A 26,592-nucleotide genomic window follows, 5' to 3' on the forward strand; every position below is an offset into this window, starting at 1 on the left:
ATCAACTTTGGGCCCCCACACTCATACACACCTGCACTCATAAGTATACAGATGCATCAGGGAAGAGTTAAAGACATTAAAACATAATTTTGGACTCTTTCCCAACATAATAATTATAGGAATTTCAAAAGGCTTCTGGAAAGTAATTTTCTACAGATCTCTCACACCTCAGCAAGGCTCGTGTGCAGAGGAACTGACTAAAAATTGCTTCAAGATTCTTTTCATTGGCATTTTATAGACACGGCCTGGGAAGGTACTGTCTCCTATGAGTAGGTCACATACACGTGCCGTTCAGTATAGCAGGCTCATAGTCTTTGAGTGTGGAGGTCTTCACAACCTGTACCGCATGTGTGTGTCGCTTTCTAAGTACTGCTTCTGAGCCCAAGGACTTGGGGAACTGACAGAAAATGCTGGTGCCCTGGCTGCCACTTTTCCTGTGAGTATAAAAGGTTTTGTTTCTGACCCAACAGTCTCTTGTCTTCTGTCAGAACCACTAGACACTCTATCCTGCCAGCATGTCAGGAAGAGAGAGTCTTTCTTATCTTTAACAAAAGCTATGTCTTTCAAAATCCACTCCAGGGTCTTGTTTCTATAACACATAACATAATGCAGGGAGCAGGGCATGACCCATCCATTTTCATATACAGTCAGACGCCTGGAAGTTTACTCCAGGAATGGGGTCAGCCTAAGAGACACTTTGCATGGGAACTTCCTTAGAAGCCTGACGTGTCTCCCTTTGTATGTAGTGGAGATCCTAGCCATTATCTCTCCTTTGAGCAGAGCAGAGCCAAAGTCTTGTATGACCCAGGTAACCGACATTCTGCCAGATGATTGCAGTGAGAAAGCAAAGTGGCACAGCCCCTGGGACCAACAGTGTGAGCTGTGGAGAGGTGGTGCTAGCCTTGCTTTCTCTCCTTTAATCTTTCCAGTGACTTGAGAAGGGATTTGCCTCTTATTTCTAGAGCCCCACCATTAGGGCCTGGCTCTGGGTTTAGCTGCTTGTTCATGTTAAGAGAAAAAAAGTTAAAATACGCACAATGAAAACTGGATTTCCTTAGAGCTTTGGACATGGCTGGAGGGAGCTATGCTCAGTCCACTGCTCTTCCAGTAGCCGCGCTGCAGTCTGTAGGCAGAACAACAGCACACAGATTCACTTGTGGGGCCAGGGAGTCCAGCTGGGAAATAATCTTAGAATTCACAATTCCGACTCTCAGGCTCTTATTGCACCCTAGTGCTGGAGGCTAAGCTGTTGGGTGGGAGGTCATTGATTTCACTCTTAATATACCGGGGGCTAGGGCTGACATAGTTAAAACCCGAATCCTTATTTCAAGGGAGCTATTATACTTCAGTCAGCTCTGCCTTACCATTGGGAGTAGAGGCGCAACCCCGAGTATATAGGTGAGTAAAAGTTCACACTTAACACTCGCCCCTCCCCTCTGTAAGCCACAGAGGAATGCACTGCTTTTGCATCTTTTCCTGTCTAAAACTATCAGTTACAGAAGCACGAGGGATTTCTACAGTCCCCGTCTGCGTGGTTCACCTCCACTTCCACCATTGCAAATTCCATTAGGAAGGAGACTCCTCAGAACATATGAGTGGTGTTAGCTGGTAATTTTAACAATGGCCTGTTGTCTGTCCATGCATGTTGTTAGTCATTTTACCAACTGAGTGCCTTCCAGATCAACAAAATTTCTCTGGTTCTCCTCTTACAATGTATTAAATGTCCTTTATTTTCATTCAGTGTCTTCCCATTTCATTACGTGTCATGTGTTGTGCAAGAATCTAGGAGGAATGTAAGAATCTTCTGGATTTGCAGGATTCACTCTACCCATATCTTAATTTCTTCTATTTCATCTTTTAAGTCTTCTTTCTGAAAATCCAATCTCTGTGAAGTCTTGTTTCTTCCAGACTACAGCTTTTCTCTTTGTGCCCAGCATATGAAATACAGTGTTGAGGTTGATGTACAAGAGGAAAACCCAAACTGACGCCCAGTCACTAGAGAGGAAGCGAAGTTTTCACTAGTTCTTCTTATAGATGTGGATGCCATTCTTGAGTGCTGTAGCAAATCTACAAGTGCTTCTGTTCTAAATATTAGTTACCATGTGGAATTTGAAGTCATTGGTGGAGGAAGGTCATTGGTTAATAAAGAAACTGCGTTGACCCATTGGTAGGCCAGCCCTTAGGTGGGTGGAGTAGACAAAACAGAATGCTGGGAGGAAGTGAGGCAATTGCCATGCCTCTCCTCTCTGGAGCAGACACAATGAAGCTCCAGCCCAAGATGGACGTATGCTAGAATCTTCTCGGTAAACCATCACCTCGTGGTGCTACAGATTATTAGGTATGGGTTAAAGCAAGTTATGAGAGTTATCCAGTAAGAGACTAGAGCTAATGGGCCAAGCAGTGTTTAAATGAATACAATTTGTGTGTTGTTATTTCGGGGCATAAGCTAGCCAGGCAGCTGGGAGCCGGGCAGCAGGAAGCGGCCCACAGCTCCTTCTACAAGTCATGGCAGCAGCTTTTTTTTTTTTTTTATAGTTTTTTTGTAAAACTAGAAAATGAATCCATTGATCTGCCTTTCACTCTGATATATGTTGATGAAACATGCTGACTGTTTGGAAAATATCTGTTGACTAAGTTAGGTAGCTCCTGAACATCAGGCCGTTTCCTATGTAAAAGCAATTCTTATGTGTTATATAGTCTTAAGAATCCAATTCATGCCTTGCTTATTCAGTCCCAGTCCAGCTGGCCTTGGTGAGCTCCCAATAGATCAGCCCCACTGTTTCAGTGGATGGGTGGACCCCTCACGGTCCTGACTTCCTTGCTCATGTTCTCCCTCCTTCTGCTCCTCATTTGGACCTTGGGAGCTCAGTCCGGTGCTCGAATGTGGGTCTCTGTCTCTATCTCCATCCATTGCCATATGGTGATACGCAAGATATTCATCAGTATGGCAATAGGATAGGGCCATTTCAGGCACCCTCTCCTCAGCTGCCCAAGGAACTAGTTTGGGACATCTCCCTGGACACCTGGGAACCCCTCTAGAGTCAAGTCTCTTGCCAACCCTAAAATGGCTCCCTTAATTAAGATATATACTTCCCCGCTCCCATATCCACCCTTCCTTTATCCCAACCATCCCATTCCCCCAAACTCTCCCCATCCTCCTCTTCTCACTTTTCTCTCCCCATTTCCCCTTACCCCACCCCCAAGTTCCCAATTTTTGCCCGGCAATCTTGTCTACTTCCAATATCCAGGAGGATAACTGTGTTTTTCTTTGGGTTCACCTTCTTATTTAGCTTCTCTAGGATCACAAATTATAGGCTCAATGCCCTTTATTTATGGCTAGAAACCAATAATGAGTGAGTACATCCCATGTTCTTCTTTTTGGGTCTGGGTTACCTCACTCAGGATAGTAAAACTGGACGCTCTGAACATGGCAACAATGAGGGCTGATGAGAAGCCAAGGACAATGGCACTGGGTTTTGATCCTACTGCATGTACTGGCTTTGTGGGAGCCTAGCCTGTTTGGATGCTCACCTTCCTAGACCTGGATGGAGCGGGGAGGACCTTGAACTTCCCACAGGGCAGGGAACCCTGACTGCTCTTCGGACTGGAGAGGGAGGGGGAGAGGAGTGAGGGGAGGGAAATGGGAAGCGTGGAGGAGGCAGAAATTTTTAATAAAAAAAAATAAATAAATAAAATAAAAAAGATTAGAACCAAGACCATAAAAAATAAGAATCCAATTCATGTCACTGTCAATCTGTGTTATTAGAAACACGTTGTTGGGAAGGTGGCAGATACAAGCTTATTAAAGTCCACATTTCTCACAGAAGTTTTGTTCTTGTCTTTGGCAACATATGCTGCCCATGGTTTTCCTCAGACTGAAGAGCTCACTTGGCTTGAGGAGTTAGGATACTGAGATGGTTGGCGAGTGTGTGTACAGCAGCTCACATTTGTGCTTGTGTCAGCGTGAGAGGGGGATTACACAAAAATACTATTGTAGTATTCATAAACTGAAACTATTCTCAAACTAATAAAACATGAAAGTTTAATTTATAGTTAGATTTCCATTTTTGATGAAATCTTTTCAAATTTTATAAGATTTTACAATTTTTGGAAAGAAATTGAATCTAGATGTTAAAACATAACTTTAAAAGAAATCTCTTCATGACATATATATCACATATAGAAACACAATCCACATAGAGCCAGTGCTTTATAATAAAAAGGGAAGCTGCTTATTGTTAATTATCTTCATTTAATCACAGACTCCTTGATCATGGTATTACTGAGCATGTTAGCAGTGCACCATTTGCTGGGTCTTCAGTGCTTTTCTTTTAAGTAAAAACCTCTGCTCAGGAAACTCTAAGTTACGGAGCACGAAGAGGTCAGCCCCTCTCCCTGATGCACCCTCATGACCTGAGACCTCTGGCTTTTTTAAAAGGCCATTGTCCAAGTGAAGAAAACGAGGCCCAGAGCAAGGGGCTTCTCTGAAATCTATTTGGGCACATAATCGCTGTTGTCTGTTGTTCCGGCTGTGTTCTCTTCCTTGTCTAGCAGCATTTTATTGTTAAGTCTTCTAGCTCCAGTAACAAAACCAACCAAAACTTTATGACAAATCTATGAGGATTTAACATTACTTCTGCTAAATTGTCTTATAAATGATAAATTATCATTTATTTGTAAGTTTGTCTACTCAATTCTCTCATGCCAAGAGAACCTATTACACATCATTTTTTTTTTTAAGTACTTAAAAGGAAAATGAAACAAAAAGATGTGCAGGCATGGGTGTGCATTCAGTCAGGTAAGCAGGGCTGTCGCCTGAAGGGTGATGTTCACCGCTTTGAGAAAACAGGTCTCTAAGCTTCCACCAGTATCTGGAAGAATAATGTGCCTGGCCAAGGAGCAGTTCCAGGTAGCCGAGGCATAATGGTGTGATTGTCAGTGGAAAACCTCAACAGGCCTTGAGGCTGGAGATGGTTGAAGGTGAGGAGGTTGTTTAATAACTGCAGGTCTTCAATTTGGGTTTTACAACCTATTTCTTTATTCCTGAGACAACTGCCTGCTCCCAGTTGGAAGCCTTGTTTAAATAATGTCAAGCTTTTCTAGTGTTCCGTGCTCTTGCCAGATCATGTAGCTCTGATCGCCTTTGGTGTCACCCGAGAGCCCAGCACTAGGACAGGTGGCACACGTGTGTGCTCCGCGAGGTTGCTCACTCCGAGTGTCCCCGTCATGGGGCTGTGATAGGGTCGACTGGCTTGCTGTACCGTGAGATTATTTCAAAACCTGTGAAGTGCTTTGGGGCTATTCTTCCAGATCTGGATGGCCTGGGGCGCAAAGGTGGGCTTGGGATGACCCAGTGGGTCACTGCGGGACCTGGGCTTCCTGTAGTAATTGCCGATAATTTCAAAGTACAGGTGACCATTTACAACATTGCAGAATCTGTGGTGTTACTTCTTCAGATGGTGTCATCCATCAGAGCCATCGTGGCCATTAAATAAATGTTTTGGAAACATGCTTTAGTGTATGACAATTTAACAAATGCATAAGTAAAATCCATTCTCATTATCCTTTCAAGGTGTGATTTTCTGAATTCCTGTGAACACATACCATCATGTATTTGCCATTATGATTGTCTGTCCACCCAAATGCTGAGAACCTGAGTGAAGAGAAACTAATAAGGGGAAGCTCACTTACTTTTACGTCAAAACCACTGCTCAGTGTAAAATGACTGCCATTTCCCCCAGAGGCTCTACACGGGCACTGTGTTTACAACTGCCCGGATTGCAAGAGAAGCCATTTGGTTGGCTATGCAGAAAGAGAATGGGCATAAATTGGGTATTTGGTTTAGTTTGATTTGTAGCAAAAGCATCATGTGACAAGTGAACTTACGTAGAATCTTTGGGTCAAATTAGAGGACTTTCTAGGCACATGGAAGCAAAACAGTTTTCTGATGAATATTGGGAGTTAACTTTAGACAATTTAAACATTTTAAATACATTTGTTATTCAGTATACTTAAATACTAGTTTCAAAGTAGAAGCAATCTGTATTTTAACGTGTTAAATGCCATTGACTCATGTGCAGAAGGCTATTTGTTTGACTTGATTTTGGTAAGGAAAGTTGAGACCTCACTATAAATATTTGAACTTCTGAAGCTTTGTGTATTTGGGTGTTTCTTCATTACTGGAATGAAATGCCTGAGGCATTCTAAGTATGTATGAACAAAGGTTTATGTCGCTGCAGGTAAAGAGGATAAAAGACATAGTGATGGCACTGGTTCATCTCTGGCAATGGCCTTCTTGACTGTGCCACCTTCTGATGGGAGTAGTTGGGTAAGGGAGTCAGGCTAGAGTAAATGTCCCATAGTCCCTTTCAAAGGCCATTGTGCCAGCAACCTTGGGACCAATAAGCACCTCTAAGGACCAGCCTCCCTACCTGGGAGCTTTCAGATGACACACATCTGAACCAGAGCAGAGTTTTGTTCTGGTTTGGGTTTTGATGTTATTAATTTTCACTCACTATGTGACCAGTATTTTCAAGGTTATTTTCTCATATAGTCACATGCAGTCTTCTGTGAACCAGCTCTGCATTGCCATGAGCTTCAACTGTATATTGCTTCCTCCAGGTAGACATAGCTGACATTGAGAATGAAGAAAACCGCTACTCTCTGTTCACGGAGCTCCTAGAATCTAGTCACAGTGAGATTGAATTCCAGCACTTGATTTTACTCTTGCAAGCTTGGCCGCCTATGAAAAGTGAATGTGTGTAAGTATTATGATAAGTTTAGCCTAACTTGACATCCTCTTCTGAATGTTAGTTTGGAAAATGTAATATCTTCAGTGAAGCTAATGAAAGGAGAGAGAGGAGGTGTGCATGCCCGTGTGTGTCTGTGTGTACTTGCACACACATATATCAAGGTTTCAGACAGACTCTTCCTTATATGAGGAGCTTATGTTCCAAGCACTCTGAAAATGTGGATGGTACCACACTCTGTTCTCCACCATGCTTTTCCTATACATTTTCCTTTACCTCTCTGCACAGATTTAATGTTTTTGTCCATCCTACCTAAGCACTTACTATGTACTGTGGCACTGATTTTTTTTCTCTTTTTATTATTTTTTAAATTTTTTTCTTTTTAAGAATTTCATACATGTGTACAGTGAAATATGATCATGACTATTCCCCATTTTCCTCTCAGTCTCATCTCATATCCCACAACATGCCCCTTCCCAAATCCATCTTTTTTTTTCTTTTTTGGATAACCCAGTAAGTTTAGATATTGCTGCCCGTATGTGCATGAGTATGGCACTATCCACTGCAGCATGGTAATCTACCAGTAGCCACTTCCTCAGGAAAAAACAAACAAACAAATAAAACAGAAAACGATTCCCGGGGAGTATCCAGTGCCACCAGCTCCTCTGTGAGTGGTGGGGCCTGGAGAGCTCTACCTACCTATGCTGGGATTTAGGCTGGCTTGATCTTGCTGGAGACAGCATTTCACGCCCTTCTCCACTTTCTCTGCCTCTTCCACCCTCCCCCACTTCTTCTACAGTATTCTCTGAGCCTTCATGGTGTTGAAACTCTTCTGGCCAAGATTGTGGGCAACTGAGTTCAATGAATACACACATACATGTGTAGAAAACAGTTTGACAGGATGGTCATTTAGCAAAATAACATTAGCAAGTTATACTCTGGGTTCTGTGACCTCCCCAGGTATGGGCTTTTGACCAAATTACAACACCAGGAATGAATTTTATACTGGATAATTTTTGTTTAAAAATAGATTGTATTGTGTTATATCTGTGTGTGTTATATTCATGTAGGTAGGGATACACACCAATACGAAGGCCAGAGTGCAAGCTAAGGTGTCTCTCCCCCTCCATCCTATTGCTTGAGATAGAGTGAATCTAAACTACTTTATCCAGGCACTCAGTACACACCTCTCTCCAGGCCCTAATTCTGGTGTTACAGACACATGCAGCCATGTCAGCACCTCCCGCCAGGGTTGCAGACAAGTGCCTTATGTGGGTACCGGTGATGTGACCTCATTCTTCAGGACCTTGTGTTTGCAGGGCAGGCACTGACACCCACTAAGCCGTCCCTTTAGTCCCCTGTGGTTGTAACCTTGCAGTTCAGTGTACAATAGAAGCACGGTTGAATTTCGTTTTCCTTCCTGACAGTTTCACAGGTGGAAGATTTGTTTTCACGACAGGTCCTGGCAATGTCAACATACAGGGTTTTTTCCCTATAGTTGATAACTTTCCAATTTTCACTTAAAGGGGATACTTTATGGCTTCCCTTTGGCTGCCATTGTCACTATTTCCGCTGGAGTAGGCTACCGCCGAATAAGTAAGGATTATTTAAGTACAGGCACCAGGATACTGTTGACAGTCTTTTAGCAGAGGGGGCAGCTAAATGACTGACAGAAAGAAGAACCCATATGATGGATACCCTGGATCATCATGCAACTGCGTTTGGAATTTTCCTTTTAATGTTTTTTGGGTTGTATTTTTATGGGTAACTGAATAACGCAAGCATAATTGTAAATTTAAAAAGATATATATTATATGTGTGTGAGACAGACAGAGATCATTACTTGACTTTTAGGGCAATTTAAATTGTTTTTGTAGTGTTAGAGTGTCTCTCTACTTTTCCCTGTATCTAAGCCCAGTGTCTCCTTTAGAAGTGTCGTACAGTCCATCACGGCCATGTCTAATTTACAGCATGAACACAGCATTTTGTTCTGGTATTTCCACTAGGAAATTTGTTGCCTGATTTTTTAAAACAAAGCTTAGAGTACTGCCTTGAGAATTCATATGGAACAAATAATTCCCATTTATTAAGCACTCGCAGTATTGAGCTTGCAGTTTACGTACATTACCAATCATTCACACAACAAACATGCAAAGGTATTTTTACCTGGTTATGTAGATGAAGGAACTGAGTCTCAAAAGTTAAGTCGCTTCAGTTTGCTCATAGCTAACAAGTGAAGGAGACGGAGTTCTCACCATAGCCTTGGGTTCTCTCCTCTCTGTCCTGCTGAGCTTGTAGTTGCCACTCAGAGATACTTGGGGTACCTGCCTCAATCTGTGCTATTGGCCATCTGACCCCTTCCCTTTGAACACGTCACTGTCTGTCTGAGGCTGCATTTCATTGTTAAGAAGCATGAGGCCCTGGGACCTGCTCGGGCCTGTTCGCCCCAGTACTGATCTGCGGTACTCAGTGAGATTCTGCCCTAGACCAGCAAACCTTCCACATCTTGGAATGGGAAGAAGGATGCTTCCCCAAAAATGGTTCCCCTGGAGCAATTTAGGAGCAAGAGAGAACGTGTGGGAGAAACTCTTCACCTGAGCCCTAGGGTGGAACTGTCAGGAACTCCTGAAGCAAACTGAGGAGGAGATCGTCTTCTGTTTGTTTTATAGCCCGATGCTTTTAGAAAGGAAAAAGAAACATGGCTCAGGTCTCTATCATCTGTGACAATGATGGCATGCTGACTGTGTTCTAAAGATTGCGGTTTCACCCTCTTTAGTTTGGGTTTGTGGTTGTTTAAGACAGTCTGGTTATGTAGCCCAGAATGGCCTTGAACTAGTGACCCCAGTCCCTCATGTCCTACCATGCCTGACTGTCACACCAGGTCTGTTCACCGTAGCACCTTCACTGTCCCTGAAGTGCTTTCCTGTGGTCTTGTTGAAGCTGCTCAGGGCCTGTCAATGCTTGCTAACTGCAGGTTCCTGGGTCCTAGTCGCCAGAGCAGAGAGTGATAAATAGAGATTCTAGTATTGACAGTACTACCATGGGGTCAGAATTTGAGACTGGGTCTATAAAGTCTTAGGAGCCTGAGCTCTCAGGACATCTGATGCTCCAGTGCTTACCTCTGCTTGTTCATGCCACAGAGGCCTGCACATCTCCTCCATGTCACCTTCTCCACAGGATAGACTAAAGGAGCACATTATGTACTCTCCAGGTGTGAGCTGCCATAAACACCTTATTTCAGAAGTGGAAGGAATTTTTGTTGTTGTTATTGTTTAATTTGTCACAGTTGTGAGAGCTTTAGTCACCTCCAATGTTTTACACATTTCTCTGTAAGGAGCAGCACAGGCAGCAACCCATGGGTGAGACTGGCGACTGTGATGCTGACCAGATGCACAGCAGAGAACAAGCGGGAGCTAGGGGATGAGGTGTTGAAGATCTGCCGCTCTCTCTACAACACCAAGCAGATGCTGCCCGTGGAGGTGAGTGGACGCTGCGAGCGGCTTCCCTGGGATGTCCTCTTTCTTCTCAGCGTCCTCTGTTCTAGGCAATCGTAGCTGTACTAGAACACTTAGTGTAAGCAATTCTAGTAAAGGCCAATAATTTGTAATAGATCTCATGAGGAAGAGCAGCGCTGCAAGGATGCCTGGAAGGTGCTTTGTTCTCGCCAGCGCTCTGAGTTCCAGGGCATACCCCAGTGCAGTTCTCTCAGGAGGCCTTTTTATGGCCCACCCTGGTGGACGTTCTGAGGGAACCCAGTGACTCAGGTGTTGTCTGTCTGAACCAGGCCGGTTGTACCCGTAACCGAGCAAGCACTCTGCTCCTTGCATACTTCGTTGTGTCATTTAAGGACATGGGATAACCACAGCAGTTCTTTCTGGAGCAGACAGCAGACTCGGCCACCTCCTTTGTCCCCACGACTTAAGTGTCATTGGAGTATTCATAATACGTGCGCCATGGAAACTTTGGTGTTTTCTGTTAGTTATAGTAGCCTGCTGTGTGTCCACTCAGCAGTATACTGTTGGGGCAACTCATATTCTTAAATTTAAGCATTTGGATAATGGCATTAAATGAATTCATTGATTTTGAGTTTCTGCCAGGTAAGACATAAACGTGAAAGCAAAATTATAAATCTGGGCCTGTAAATCCTCATTGTGATCATTCAAAAAAACCACTCTTACTTGAATGAACATTTGGGACTGAGGAAGTGTTTTTGTTGAATTTTTAAAGGCTTATTTGTTTAAAGAATTCTTCCAACCACTGGAATGACAGAGGAATTCTATAAAATATTTAAAGTACCAGCAGACAAAACAGTGGAGTGGAGTGTTTGTTTGGAGCTGTGTACCATGGCCCTCTTCATACGAGCTAAGGTGGAGCTCTGACCAATCAGGACCAAATGTCAAGACTGACCCATAGCTGTTCTGTTGAATTGAATGTTGGTTAGAAAGGTCTGGTAAGCTCTCGAGTTACTGCCTGGCAGTTCTGTCTCCACCACTGTGTCTCTAGCTCTAAGGTGGGGCTGAACCTCCCCGTGGGCTCCTAACCTCCACGCCACCACTCATAGATCCAGATTTCTCCTTGAGGTGGGAAGGGAGTGGATTAATTGCTGCTTCGGAGTAGGTTGTGACAGTCTCTGTCTAACTTGCTGGAGAGAAAAGTAGTTACTGAATGAGTGCTGTTGCCACTGACTGCTTCTTAAGCTCAGCCTCCTTCCTCATGTTGGGCATGCATATAAAAAATGTTCCTTGCATGTCATGATTACAGGAGATTAGTAAATGATAAGCATTATTTTTATTGTTAAATGTGCTCAATAAAAAGTTAAAGTGTTACTAGGGAGAGAACATAATTATTACAAAATAAAAATGTCTTGAATTTATTTTACATTTCAAAGTTGCTCAGCTTAATCTCAGAGCTCCATAATAATTTTCTTCACCATGGTGCTAAGATTACCCACTCCTCAGTTACTTTTATTCTGCCCACGGCTTATGACGTGTGTGCCCAGTTGTGACAGGGCCCTGAGGTGGCCCCACCTCTTCCCTTGTCCCTGTTTCTCATCACCTACAAGCCTCATGATTACAGTTTTTTCTCTCCTCCATGACTTGTCAGAGCACTTTTGTGTGTGTGTGTGTGTGTGTGTGTGTGTGTGTGTGTGATTTCACGCTGTTCCTACTTCTACCTGCTTCCATACAGCCATGATGGTTTTTCTTGTGGAAAATTACCAGCAAATGAAAATCATTGCTTTTCCAAAGTTGTGCATCCTGTGATTTTGCAAGCTGTGGCCGGTGTTTCTCAGCCTGTATCCATGGCAATATAAAAGTCTCCTCAAGAGCTGAGGGTGTGTGGGATAAGAAACGTAAACAAGATCATGGCATTCCTGGATGGACAGCTCTAAGTCTGCCAGGAATTAGGGTCCCAGAGGCTGCAGGCTGCTGTGTGGAAGCAGGTCACCCAGATGAGCCTGGCTAAGCCCAGCTTGGGAACCTCAAGAGTGGTTCAAGAGCATTTTTGAAGGTGCTGGGAGCTTGGTTTAAATTCTCCCATGACATCCAAACTATTTCCCTTTTACCTCCTTCTTCCTCAACCTCCTCTCATTAACAGGGCTAAAATGCCTTCTTTAAAGGGTTTTGGAACAAACCAAATGACATGGTGTGTACTAATGCCTGGCAAGCATAGCAAGCGGGTGTTTCAGGTCAGAATCCCTGAGTCTCTGGGTGGAGGTGATAGATGGAGGCAGATTTTGCAGTCAGAAGTCAGGTCTAGGCCCAGCCTTTCTTGAGCAGCTCTGAAGACCAGGAGTCCATGCCCAGCACAGCCTTCACTGGTGTGACACATCAGAACCTACAACAGAGGGAGCGGATAGCTCCTCTGCATGTGTGAACAACACACACCTGCTCACACTCCCTCTCTGGCTCTAAAACACCTGTTGACACTGATCCGCTGAGTCCCTACAGGTTGTATAAATGCCCAAAGGGTGTCAGTGGACTGTTGTGACTTCCCTGGCAACACCAGGCCAAGGCTTGTCCCTGAGCTTGGGCCTGCTTATGTGTCCCCTTTCAAGGCCTCTCTTTCTTGTGATGTCGTGTCCTGACTGTCTGAACTGTGAAGTTGTCAGCTTCAGTGGTTTTGTGGCTCTCTCTGCTGCTTGGTCTTCTTGCAGTTCCCTGTGTAAGTCTCTTAACTCATCTCTTGCAGTACAAGCCCTGGAGAAGATTAGCTAAGAGACTGTACATTCCTAAGTGGGTCACATAAACTGGCATCCCGTGTCCTCGCAGTCCTTGCCTGGGCCATGTGCTATCTACCCTGCTTAGACTTTTATCACAAGGTAGAGTCATCTGGGAAGAGAAATCTTAAATGAGAAAATCTGTCAGATTGTTTTTGTTTTCTTGATTAATGATTGATAAGAGGGTGCCACTCCTGAGTACCACCACCACCGGTGGTCCAGGGTGGTAAAAGAAAGCAGGCTGTGCTCCTCCATGGTTTCCGCTTCAGTTCCTGGCTCCAGGTTCCTGCTCTAGCACCCCTTTATGGTAGACTGCAAATAAACTCTTTATTTTCATAGTCACCTTTGCTTATGGTTTTATCACAGCAATAGAAAGAAGCTGACACTATCTATTAATTGTCTTCTCAGATGATGTCTGTGCTTTTTATTAAAAAATGTCATTTAGAGCTACAGTCAATAAAGTGTTTAGTGTAAACATGAAACAATGAGGCACTATGTCAATTAGTGATAGCATATTGAATAAACAGCAGACATGAATGCCAAGAGAGACTCATTTATAAATTTTCAATATGGTATGCACCATGTACCTTTAGAGCAGACGAAGCATTGCTCACCCTCACAGGGGGGCGTATAGGTGAATAGAGAACTGCAGGAGAGAAGGCAATGAAGAGTCCAGTGGGATGTAGAATGGAGGCTGAACTCGGCCAGTCGGAGGTGCCTGTCATTGTGTGTAGGTGGAGACTGCTCATGTCCCAGCCGCTCAGACTCAAATAATCACACAGAAACTATATTAATTGCAACCCTACTTGGCCAATGGCTCAGGCATATTCCTAGCTAACCCTTACATCTTAACCCATTTCTATTAATCTGTATATTGCCCTAAGGCTGTGGCCTACCGTTTAAAGGTTCTGGTGGCATCTGTCTCCTTTGCCAGCTGCATGGCATCTCCTCACTCCTCTTACTCTCTCTATATATCTCTGTTCAGATTTCCTGCCTGAGTTTACTGTGCTAAGCTGTTGGCCAAAACAGTTTTTTTCACCAAAAAGCACCACATATACGAAAGGACATCCCACATCAATTATGTGTCACTATTCTTGGGGAGATGTGAACCAGTGTGTACTTAGCCAGATAGGGAGCCAACAGCAGACCAATGATACCACTGACATCCAACTGGGTAAACCAGTGAGTTTTACTGGTGTGCTACAGGAGTGTGAGTGAGGGGTCACCTCCAGGAGCAGAAACTACTCCGGGCCAGTTGTATCCCTAAAAGCCCGCCCCAGTGGGTGACAGTCCATAAAAGCAGAAACCCTGGAGCTCACTGCTCAACTTCAGGCAGCTCACCAGTTTGGAAACTGTCTCATTCAGTTGATCATCATTGCCTTCCCATCCTGGAATGCTGGGCAGGGATGCTGAGAGTGCCCTGGGTTTGTGTTTGGAATGTTCTCTTCTCTGCTGTGGTGGAGTAGTGCATGCAGGGTTGTGACCTTTCATTCTTTTTCCAAAGTAGGCTTGCTTTAGTATAATGGGCCACACCGTTGTTTCTCTTTGGTCTAGTGTTCAGTTCTTTATGTCATAGATACAGTCAGGACACTTCAAGTAGCCAGCAGTCAAAACAGTTGTGTGTTTTCTGTCTCTTTGTTGTAAAGGATTATCTTCTGTTACCTTATTCAGAGTTCTTTTCTCTGGGGACAGGTTCAGCAAGTAGAATTAAAAACTAAGGTCTACACTTGTTCACTCTTTTGAACCACAGGTAGTTTTCATGATGATGGAATATCTTAAATATATTAAGAATTCATTTACTTTAGTATTAGAATTTTGAACATATTTTTAAAACATTGTCTGTGCTGATGTCCTTCGTCTCAGTAGATAAGAACTAGATGTCAGCTTCATTAGTGGTAACAGCTGCTACGAAGTCTCTGCTGTGTGCTTAGCGCTGTGTATTTATATTAATTCTCAGGTACACAATAAAAACTGCAAAACAAATACAGTTGGCTCCATTTTGTTTATAGGGAAAACAGGGCTTTGAGAATTAGAATAAGTTGTAGCACTAGATCCGTGCTGCAATAGATAGTGAGTGTATCCTGCCACTCAAAGCAATACAATACACAGATAGACCTGGAACGATGGCCACAGCTTACCAGGAAAGGAATGACATGAACAGCAGCTCTGCTCACACATACACGCACGCGCGCGCACGCACACACACACGTACACACATATACACATCCATATACAGATAACCATAAAAACACATACATATACATACACATATAAACACAAATACATATATGTACAAATATAACAACACATATAGACACACACATAGAAACAAATATAAACACACATATACACACATACATATATAAACAAATATAAACCCGCAATGAATACACAAATATAAACACATACATATACACACATACACACATATATGCACAAACATAACCACACATATGTAACCACATACACACAATAACAGAGGCATGTAAAGGTGCATCCAGAAACGTACTGTTTCCCTGAGTGGAACTCACCTCTTCCGTGATTTCAGGTTGTGAAGGAGCTGTGTATGCTGCTGTTGGACCAGTCCCTGCTGCTCCCGTCCCTGAAGCTTCTGTTGGAGAGTGGAGATGAGAGTCTACAGGCCATGGCCCTGCAGCAAATCTCAGCTGTCACTGAGGTATGCCCAGCTGATTTACTACTGCTCTTGTTCAAAAAAGTAAATGAGTGCATTTATCCTCATTTACAATAACCATGATCAATTCCCAGCTGCTTTATAGAGAGTATTCTCTGACTATAGCAGGTGCCTCTCTTCCATCCAGGCAGTACATGCTTGGATTCATAGGCAGTTCCTGAGCCTCTCCCATGATCCAGACTCTAGATGATTGCTGAGAACACAGACACGTGTGACAAACATCTTTACAGAGAAACAGCATCTCAGTAGCATGAACCAGTGGCCTGGGTGCCTTGCTGCTTGGGATTTGGGTCTGGAAAAATTTGATCTGCTTGAGGCTGGCTTCCATCTCCTGGGTTGTGTGTGGTAGCTGCTCACAGACAGAAACATTTCCCAGCAGCACACACTGCCAACATCTGAAGTCCAGAACTGTGGTCCTCTGGAACCTGAGCCTCAGCGGAAGCAGCGTTTGACCTTGAAGACAAGCATGCTTAAGTCATCTTTGGAGATTCCTCCCACAAGGCTGGCTGTCTTGTGGTGACTGAGGAAAGCAGCTATCTCTCTCTTCCTCTTAAGATGTGCAGTCTTCAGTTAAATAGCTCAGGGCTGTGTTGTAGCAAATTCTCATCAAATGATCCTTCCCCAAAGCCTTCTCTACAGACATCCTTGTTTCACGTGAGCATTGTGTGCACATTCATGTACACACAGATGCAAGTGGACTCTATCATTTTACTGTCTCTGCCATCTCCCTATTAACAAGATGTCTTCTGGGGAGCAGAGACAAGGGAGCTCTAAAACAGAGGTCTGTGCTGGCTGCAGAAGACAGCTAAGAAATAGAAGAAAAGATGGCATTGATAAAATGTTTTATTAATGCAAAGTACCCAAATGTTACATAAATTGGATCTGACAACAGTCATTGAAGATCTGTTGCTTTTGATCAGTTGTATTCTTGAAGTACTATAATCCTGTCTGCAGAGACTGGAATGGCTGTCCCTTGTCACTGATGCCGGCAGGACCTTTGGGCTGCCAGACTGAAGTACTCGGGGGTTGATCTCTTGCTAGCCTCCTGTCTCCTTGCTGGTGGGAATATTTCTTATATCTTCACTAAAATTTTTTTCTCGTAAACCCAGGAAGATAGGACTGAACCAGATTAGTCAGACTATGATTCTCCATCACATCCTCCTCCGTCAACTATCAAAATCAGAAAGTAAATGGCACCAGTGGGCCTCGTCCGTAAGAAGGTCCTCGGAGCTTGTGAGGTGCCACATCGTGCTAAGACTCCGAGTTCACAACTGCTCTGGACTCTATGGAGAGTTTCCATGGGCCCACGAAGCTGGGGCCAGCCAGCAGTGCCCATCAGGCTTGAGACAGAAAGCCACACGTCTAAATTGTCTCACTCGCTATGTGGAGACACTCGCGTTTAGAAATTCGGTGATAAGAGTCTATCTTAAGGTGCAGGTATATTAGGGCAGCCTACTGTTCGCCTAAATTTACATCACCAAAATGTACATGTCTGGGCATCCTCAGACATGCTACATGTTCTGCATACTCTTATATTCAGTTGTAAGAAATGTATAATAAGGTCTTTGATCCTTGTCACCCATCTTTCCCAAGGTAAAATATGATATAACTACAGTAATCAAGACCAAGATTGTAAGCGTTGACATGGCCTATTGGCCTTTTTTCATCTTTCACTAGAACTCCCCACTTGTCTGTGTGTGGAATCTGTGGCAGGTGGGTCTCCTGTGATAAGTGCAGTCATGAACCATGGTGTCTCTCTGCCACAGCCTTCACTCTGCCTTCTGTAGCCTGAGAAACTTTGGCAACATAATCTGCTCTTCATGTCTGTAATTTTGTCATTTCAAGAGATCTGGATAAACGAATATGCAGTTACCATGGTCTGTCATTGTTCTCCAACAGCGGGAAAGGGTCATCTATCTCATACATCCCCAGAAAAGAGCACCAGCAGGCAATACTGTGTGCCCTGGCCTGCTGTTTTTATATCATCCCTGGCTGCTGAGTGGGAACTAGAAACCTCTGCTGTTTCTTTTTGGTTCTGTCCATTAGTAAGGGCTAAGGTTCATCAATAACTTTAGTTTTCCCCTTATTGGTTGTTGATAGGAGTTCCTGTTGACATTAAAAAAATAACATCTGGCAAAGGGATCCTCTGACAGCAATTGGTCCACACAGTGCACAGCTATGAAAGGAGAGAGGCCTGCACTTGTTTGCTGGTAGCATGTATTATTTCGCTGTTCATTATCAGCTGCTGACAGCTTTATAGGTGCTCACAGTTACAGGGAAGATGTTTAAGTGCTGGTGCGGAGCTGGCTGCAGCTTTCTCTTCAACGGTGGGACCCACTTCTCCCTCTAAGCACTTCTGGAATGGCACACCTCTAGTCTTCAGCATGTGACTTTATTCAAATAGGCAAAAGCTTCTATCCTGGGAAGCAAACAGTCTTTTCTGAGTTGGTATTATTGATAACTAGTCAAAACTTTGGTGATAGTCTGCTGGGTGACTTTTTCATCAGTCTTTGTCAGATTGAGAGCTTGCTCACAGATTGAGAGCTTGCTCACCATGAAGGCTGTTCCTTGGCATGCTTGAAGTTGATTTCTAGGTTCTATCTGTTCAGGTCAAAATCCCCAAAGATAGCAAATGTATTTTACTAGTCTTGTGAACTGAGATCATCTCTGTTTACTATTCCAGAAGCCTGGTGGCTCCTACCCCTTACTATGTCCTCCTCTAGTGCTTCCCAGTCCCTCTGTCCCCCAGGCCATAGCCCAGACCCCTAGCTTAAAAGAGTAAACGATGTTTCTGACCTTACCAAGGGCCTCTTTCCTTTCACAGTGCCTGCATCTCTCAAGTCTCACTTGCTGCCAGTTATGACAGTAAGAACAGTCCCTATCTCCTCAACAACCCTTCACTATTCACAAAGCTCCTGGGATGTGCTACTCTGTTTTCACAGGGGAGATACTGAGTCACACAGCCAGTGAACAGCCAGGCCTAACATTCAAAGTCAGGCTAAACCATGCTGCTTTAAAACATGTTGTGTAAGGTACCTTCAAAGAAATGAGACTGTGGAATCACCCTGAAGTGTGTAGTAATTCCAGGGCTGAAAAAGATGGGATCAGAGCAGCCACTGAATCACCCATCTGGATTTTCTTTGTAAGCCTCTTATTCCCCCGGGCTAGGATCAAGCATGGCAGGGGACAGACCACTTCCTAGCACTGGGCACTGTGCCATTGTGAGTGCCTTAAGCAAGACTTGCACCCTTTACCTTGTGCACATGGACCTTAGTCCTGCCCTGGGGAGTGACTCGAGTGAGCGGGGCCCTTCTTCCCATGGCAGTACTTCACTGGTCTAGCCAGTGTGTTCCTTTCATCTCAGCATCAAGGCAGGAGAACCTGGCAGGCCATCCTGTGACAAGTGCCTGAGCTGAAGGGAGAACCTTAAAAGTGTTCAGAAGAGCCTGCATGGGTTGGTAAAACCCATTGAAACCAAGGATCCCAGCTCTCTTTGTCCCTCTAATGCCTCAGTTTCCCCAAGTTCCTCCCCAGTAGGGATCCCTTCCGTGCGGGATTGCTGTTGGTGTTATCTCTCACTTTCGGTTGTGTTTTGCTGTAGTATGATAGTGGACACATGGCGGGAGGGGCTTCATGACCTCCTCTGTGTCTACAGAGCCCTTCTTTGGTGTTGACCCTAATATCAGTATTTTGTTTGTTTGTTTGTTCTTCTCATGCAGCTGTCTTGATGATAGAGTCTGTGGAGCACGCCACAGGGCCTGACTGCTTCCTCCTGGGCCAGAAAGCTGGTTCGCTCATTTTTGAACCCATTTGACTTCTATGCAGCCAGTTTTGAACCGCACCAGTGTCTAGTTGACCTGTGTTGTAGACAGACGTACTGAGCACTACGTGCTCCATTGCTGTGTAAAGAGTAAAGACATTTGCATGACATATGTAAAGATGAACCAAGATATCATTCATCACTCTGTTTAAATGGCATATCTCTAAGGCAGAGGAATTCAGAAACAACAATGAATTGGAGCCCAAAGTTTAGCACTTTGCTCTGTTCACAGCCACAAGCAGGCTGGAGTTCTCAAAGGGCCTCTCCCCATGTTTTTAGATAAACCTTATGGCTTGGCCAAAGCATGTTAGACGTTCTTCCAGATGTAGAACTCGCGATCTGCTGAGGAGGTGGGGTTAGAATGTCATGTTCAAATACAGGATACAGGCATTATCTTGCAAATGTTTTCATTTGAAGTACACACTTATGTACACTTTTTCTGCAATTGTAGGTTAATATTTTTAATAACTTACGTAGTATTAGTGTTATGTGAAGAAGAGGCAAATGTGCTCCCTAAGTAAACAGTGAAGCGTTAGTAATGATCTCTAAAGTCGCCAAGATGAAGCCCCATACGCATTACGCTGCTGGAGTGCAACTTACCTCTTTACTGGAATTACTCTTAGCTGATGGAGATCTATAAATTCAAAGGCTTGAATTCAGAGAAGGCTCATTACATATTGTTGATCAAGGAACTAAAGAAATAATGGTTGGAAGACAGTAATACTCTCTCTATAGATATACATTTCTTTCCCAAGATCTACAGAATTTTATTTAGCCTCCAAAGCTGATCACCAACAGGAACACATGGAAGAGAGATGCTTCTAGAAAATTCCTCATTCCCATTTGTCTGCTATAGCTGCAGCTGAATTATACACCAGGCACTGTGCTAGGTACATGGAAGTTTGCCTTACTGTCAGCCTCAGACCCTGTGCCTTTCTGATGGGACATGGAGACTTGAGAGAGTGCTCCTGCAAGGCCACACAGACATTTAGAAAGGGACCCAGGGCTGGAAATGATCTCTACCATAAAGGACCGCCTCTCACCCTAAGTCATTTGTTTAGTGAGAAATGAGCCAACCCTTCTGACTTGGCTCATGCTTATTATAATCATAGACAAACTGAGACCCAGAACAATATTTTTTTTCTTCAAGCCCATACTACACCGGCTAAGCAAGGATATGTGATTTTCTAAGACTGTATACAAAGACAAAATCAATTCCTAGAGAACTTAAGACCATATTAAACGTATTTTAAAAGTCAGAAAATTACACACAAACTTTTTTGAGAAGTTAAAACTTAAATTTTAAAATAACTAAAGAAATTATAAGATAGTAACTGGTTTCCCAACACTATAAAAATATAAAAATCTCTGTATATCAAAATATAGCAAAAGTAGAAATTGTAAACAATAAGACAAAGTGTCTATTATAGTGAAGCCAGGGTTGGCACATAAGTCATAAGGAGACCCCAAATTCTATTAAATGAGCGGAGGTCCCAGTCCCTCTGTCAACAACAGCAGGAGTGGTGATAGGAAGTATGTGGGGGAAACTTAATTCTGTAAATACACGAATCCAGAATAAAGAAGTCATGAAATATCATTGCCTAGCTCCCAAATTAACCCATTGTTTTATTTAATACCGACTACTGGCATACCCACACACTGCCGTCACTACCATGACCTGGATGTTTGTCTCACTTAAACACTTCAGACAGGTGAGACACGTATCCATAACAGAAAAGGGTTCAGGCCTCACCCAGGTACTGTGTGTGATGGCAGCCATAACAGTTCCCCAAGCTGGACAGCCTCAACGGCAGAGCCTGCTTTTCTTACAGTTCCGGAGATGAGCAGTCTGAAGTCAGAGCCATGGCCAGCTTGTTTTCTTCTGAGGCCTCTCTCTGTCCGGAGGTGACTGTTGTCAGGCATGTAACTGCCGGCTTTCCTGTGTGTCCGCAGCTTTGGTCCTCAAAAAGGCACTAAGTATAGTGGAGCCAAGCCCTTCCTGGTGCCTCCAGCTCACCCCTTAGCCCTTATCACCTTTTGCGAGGTCTGAACTCTAACTAAACCTGTTGTTGGAGCTGTGGGCTGGGTTCCTGCCACCCAGTTCCTGGCCACCTGGCTAGCTTATGCCCCAAAATAACAACACACAAATTGTATTCATTTTAAACACTGCTTGGCCCACTTGTTCCAGCCTCCTAATGGCTGATTCTCACATCTTAGCTAACCCATATTTAGTAATCTGTGTAGCACCAGTCTTACCGGGAAAGATTCAGCATGTCTGACCTGGTGGCTTGCTTCAGAGAGCAGAGGCATGGCATCTGCCTCACTTCCTCTTCCTCCCAGCATTCTGTTCTGTTTACTCCACCCACCTATGTTCTAACCTATCAGGCCAAGCAGTTTTTATTAATTAACCAATGACCTTCCTCCATCATAAACCTACTCACTGCAGTGCAGTCATTGGGTAGAAACTGGGCTCTGTGCAAGTTTATAATGCAGGAAGGGACACAACACAGTTCAACTCATAATGACCCAATATCATCTCTCCTAGAGATTTATAGTATGGAAAAAGCAAAGAAAAAAATATGTGCATAGAAAGTATCCACTGTAGTGCTTTAATAATCTCCATTTAAAACAGCTGAAAATTCATAGCAGAAGTTAAATTATGGTGACATCTTTTCAATAGGCTATTTTGCACCCATTGAAAAAAGTAAGTGTGAAAACCATAAAAACATTCTTATAATTCTTAGTATTATTGAGAAGACTTATATCATATGATCCCTTGTGAAAAGATTGTCTCAGTTCATAGCTCCTGGAAGGGGAATGTGGATACCGTCTTGCTCTCTGTGATACCAGCTTGGAAGACTGCTTTCTTTTCCAAAGTATTTTGCTTTCCTTTTGCTTTTTAATTTCAAGAACAATAAGTGGTGAGGATGCATAAGATGGAGGAACAGAAACTGCCCTTGGTAGTAGGCAGCACCAGATCATTAATGCTTTAGTTAGAGCTGTAGACAAAGGCTTTCTGAGGCCTAACAAGTTAACACAATGTGGTTAGTGCCTAGAGTGTGTGGGTAGTGCGGGGTGAAAGGAGAGCCTGGCTGCTACGTGCTGATGAAAGACAAGCAGGCAACAGGCGTGTGGAGAGGCGCTGACCTAAGGCTGTGGCTGCTCATTTCCTTTCTGACCGGCGCTTCTCTTTAAAGTAGTTAGAATGGATCAGACAAAAACTGTGTCTGTCCTTACTCTTGCTATAAGTGTGTGTGAGGGCACCCACGCTGCACAGCACAGTGTGGAGGTCACAGTACCACTTTTGGGAATCAGCCAGGGATGGGACTGAGGTCATTAGGTCTGGGAGGCAAGCTGTCACCCACTGATCCATCTTCATCACCCCTCCTTCTTTTCTACTTTTCAATATGGCCTTGAACTCACCATGTAGCCCAGGCTGGCCTTGAGTGTCTAATGTTTCTGTCTTCCAACGGCTGGAATTACAGACTCCACCATGCTCAGCTTTTGTTTACTTTTTCACTCTGCATTTTGTTCCAGATGTGCACAGAATGATTGTCTCCACAGCATTTTCCTTACAGAACACTATGTTGAAGCTGTTCTGTGCTTCTAAGAGCAGGCAGGAGGCCATGGGAGGAAGTGAAATGAGGCAGTCACTACCATTTTTGCCACACTCCATCCTGAGAGGCAAGAGCAGAATCCCCCAAGCCTTTCCCACTGTCTGCCCACGACTCTTGGTCCTGACTCTCCTTTTCCTGGGGGCATCTCAGCGAGGAACACTCAACTCCAACAGGCCTCTGCTCCTCCTGCTCTCTCCCTGCTGGTCTCTGCAGCTCCCAGGAAGACAGAACCCCACTCACCAGAAGCACATGTGGTGGATGTCAGGTCTGAACAAGCAGTGAGAGGGACCAGCTGTGCCAGAGGTGCTCTCTCCCTTCATTTGAACCTATCTAGACACCAGTCTTGAACACTTACCTAGGACTTCTCACTTGGCAGGCCTAGACTCAACCTTTCATCCAGGAGTCCTATCAGACATTGGACAGGGCCTGCTGGCATGCGGGCTGTCTCCTGGAGGCTATGGTAGAGCCTTTATGTTGAAGGGTAAACTGGAAAATGACATGTAAAGTAGCCCGTAGGGCATGTGCTTGCAGTCTACACAGATAACCATGTGGAGTGAAACAGTAAGGCCTATGGGTGATCCATCCATTCTCATCTTTATTCCACAAATCCTGGGGTGCGACCATCCTATGGCTAGCCACTCCGATCATGGAGGCTGTCTGAGTAAACACAGCCTGGAGGGGCTGCTGTTCTAGAAGGAAACCAAGAACAGACAAACTCAGAGCTGAGATGCTGAGACAGACCCCACCATGAGGCACCCACACAGTGTTCATTGTTATATGAGGATACAACTACCATAGCCGAGTCCTGTGGATGCCGAGAGCATTTCTCTGCAACTGTGTATGTGGTGGGGAGCAGGAGCTCCATGGGATAAAGATTCATGCTTGACAATTGTGAAAAGCAGGGGTGGGCTTGCACAGGGTGTGGTGAGGTAGAGAAACCACAGAGCTTAGAAACACATGGGCACCCTATCAGGCCTTGGTGGGAGCCCTCATAGGGCAGGAGAGCCTGGCTCTTACACCAGTTGCCTCTCCTGTATAGTATTCCCAAGCAATAAAAGCCCCAAACCCAATAGAGATGAACTAGATATTTTACAAGCCAGGTGTGGTTTGTACCTGTAACCCCAGTGCCGAGATAAGAGGGTTGCTGTGAATTCCAGTTTTAGGCCAGTTTGAGTTACATGTGAGATTATGCCCAAAAACAAGTGTGTGAAATGAAAAGCCGGAGAAAGAGCCCCGAGGGCTTGGAGATGCCAGGATAGCAGCATCCAATGCCCTCGGGATCAGAGATCGATTTGCTGCCAAAATAGATCTTTATCACATACTTGTACAGTTTATAAAACTGTGACAGCATTTACTGAAGTCAGCTCGCTGGGCTATTTAACCGATGTGAACTGCACTGGGTAGTGAAATAGAAAAACTATAAAACCCTTGTACCCTCCATCCCTCCACCATCCTCTGCAGTGGGGAAGCAGAAAGGTCACCCCAGCATAGCATGAAGAGGTGTGTGTCAGGTGTGTAGGGAGCTTGGAGGAAGGAAGGAAGGATGAGCCTGGCTAACAGCTTTAGAAAAGGTCACAAGAAAGTGGCGCTGGAGCTGATGTTTATGTCGGGCTATGAACAACCCTGATGCATTGTTGATGGAGCCAGCAAATTTTATTATCTACGCTTCTCTCAGTCTGTGCCAGTAGACAGTGTCTTCCTCCTCAGTACCTGCTCTTCTCCATAACAAACAGGCAGGAAGAAGCACACTGTGTAGAGTTTTGTGATAGAGTTCATCTAATTAATTATTTAGTTAATTAATTGACTTTGAAATGTCACATCATTTTTGAGGTCCATACTTCCACAGTTAAAACCCGCCATGACAGCAGATAGAACCAGCCATGCAACTGTCCCATGATGCCAGAGGGCAGTAATGATTTCTGATATGCTATCCATGTTGACTCAGTTCTTTGCAAGAAGGAATGATAATCCAAAACAGTAAAAATGTAAATAAAGTAACAAAGCCATGGAGAGTCATGTGTAGACATGGAAGATGCGACCTGCACCTCCCACGGGCTTCAGTGAGAACAGTATCATCCCACTGCTCCTCAGTGTCTTTCTGCTCATTCTCACCAGAGCAGGAAGACAGGCTTCCTTACCCTGAAAAGATTTGTCTTCATGTGGCTCTGCATTCAAGAGAGAATTGGGGTTAAAGATCATAGATGAAAAGACAAAGAAAATGGTAAATGTGGTTGTTAGGCTCGCTTGAACTTTGAAGTCAGGACCGACGTAGCTGCAGACTGTGGCTCTATGACTTACTACAATGTTAAGCAAACATTTCTTGCACGTTAATTTCCGTATGTGTGAAACTGAGACATGAAAGTGCTGACTTCCCAGGCTGAACTGGAAGGGGCTCCTCGAAGTGCTGTTTCTGCAGCATTAAACATGATGCGTGGTTCAATATATGATTGTTGGAATAGTCAGGGCTTGAGCAAGGGTCTGGTGCATTGTCTGCTTGTGTTAAAAGGAAGCTGTGTCTGTCCCATCTCTAACCTTCAAGGTGCTCACTTTCTCCCTGCACTGTTTGGCATAGGTCGTCTTCAGCTGGATGTACATAGTGCAGAAAGTCAGCAGAATGCATGTGACCATCTCGTGGAGAGCACAGGGAATTGTGAGAGAAAAGGCTGCAAATGTCCACTCACAGGCTTTTTATTTCTTGAAGGTGGATGACTCCAATTGTGACCAGGAGCTGCTTGACTTGCTCGTGGATGCCAGGCTGTTGGTGAAATGTGTCTCCACACCCTTCTATCCACGTATTGTTGGTCACCTTGTGGCCACCAAGCAGCAAGGATGCTGGGATGCAGAGGAACTGGCTAGACACCTGCAGGAGGCCGGCCATGAAGTCGAAGCTGGGTCACTCCTTCTGGCTGTGCAGGGGATTCACCAGGCCTTCAGAACTTTCAACACTGCCCTCAGCACAATGAGGCAGTGGGTGTGAGCACAGCTTCCCATGACCCTGCTCCTGGAGTGAGAGACCGTCGGACCCCGAAGCAGAACATGTAGAAGTTACCTGTTCTCAGCATTTCTAACAGTCACGAATAAAGGCGTATATAAGTGGCAAGCGCGTGCTCTTTAAGTACTTTCTTCCTCATACCAATGGGTCTGCATATTCTGTTATTACTGTCGAGTCTTTTATTTTATTTTATTTTTGCCTTTTCTGGTTGGAACACAGTTAATTTAATCTGAAGCTATAGCTCAGAAAATTGGAAATGGTGGCATGTTGTGTGAGAGATTGTAGTATAGCCAGTGGCTTGGCCAGCTGTCATAGGCTGGAGGATGAATAGTCCTGTGTTCAAGGCTCAAGATGGTTCTTGTGGCCTTAGGTCCAGTAGTCAACCTCCCCAAGCCTTGAATCGGTCATATGAAGATCATTGCTATATTATATAGCTCACAGAGTTAATGAGTATTGTATGAGGGTGTGTGTAATGAGTCTTTCTCTGTCCTGCCAGCCAGCTCCC

At 44.3% G+C, this 26,592-nt stretch overlaps 1 protein-coding gene across 2 annotated transcripts in view; it reads left to right on the forward strand.

Moving 5' to 3' along the window:
- The window catches only part of Nbas (NBAS subunit of NRZ tethering complex), a 319,717-nt gene extending 293,421 nt beyond the window's left edge, over positions 1-26,296 (forward strand). The window contains exons 49-52 of one of the 2 annotated variants that reach the window (XM_057768127.1): positions 6,622-6,761; positions 10,084-10,228; positions 15,515-15,643; positions 25,797-26,296. In XM_057768127.1, coding sequence (XP_057624110.1) covers positions 6,622-6,761; positions 10,084-10,228; positions 15,515-15,643; positions 25,797-26,072 — 690 coding nt within the window. In that variant the 3' untranslated portion in view covers positions 26,073-26,296. The remainder of the gene's footprint in view (positions 1-6,621; positions 6,762-10,083; positions 10,229-15,514; positions 15,644-25,796) is intronic. The other variant, XM_057768135.1, reaches the window with a different exon arrangement.
- The last annotated feature ends 296 nt before the right edge of the window (positions 26,297-26,592 follow it).

Source organism: Chionomys nivalis, chromosome 1, assembly GCF_950005125.1.
Source record: "Chionomys nivalis chromosome 1, mChiNiv1.1, whole genome shotgun sequence".
NCBI lineage: Eukaryota > Metazoa > Chordata > Mammalia > Rodentia > Cricetidae > Chionomys > Chionomys nivalis.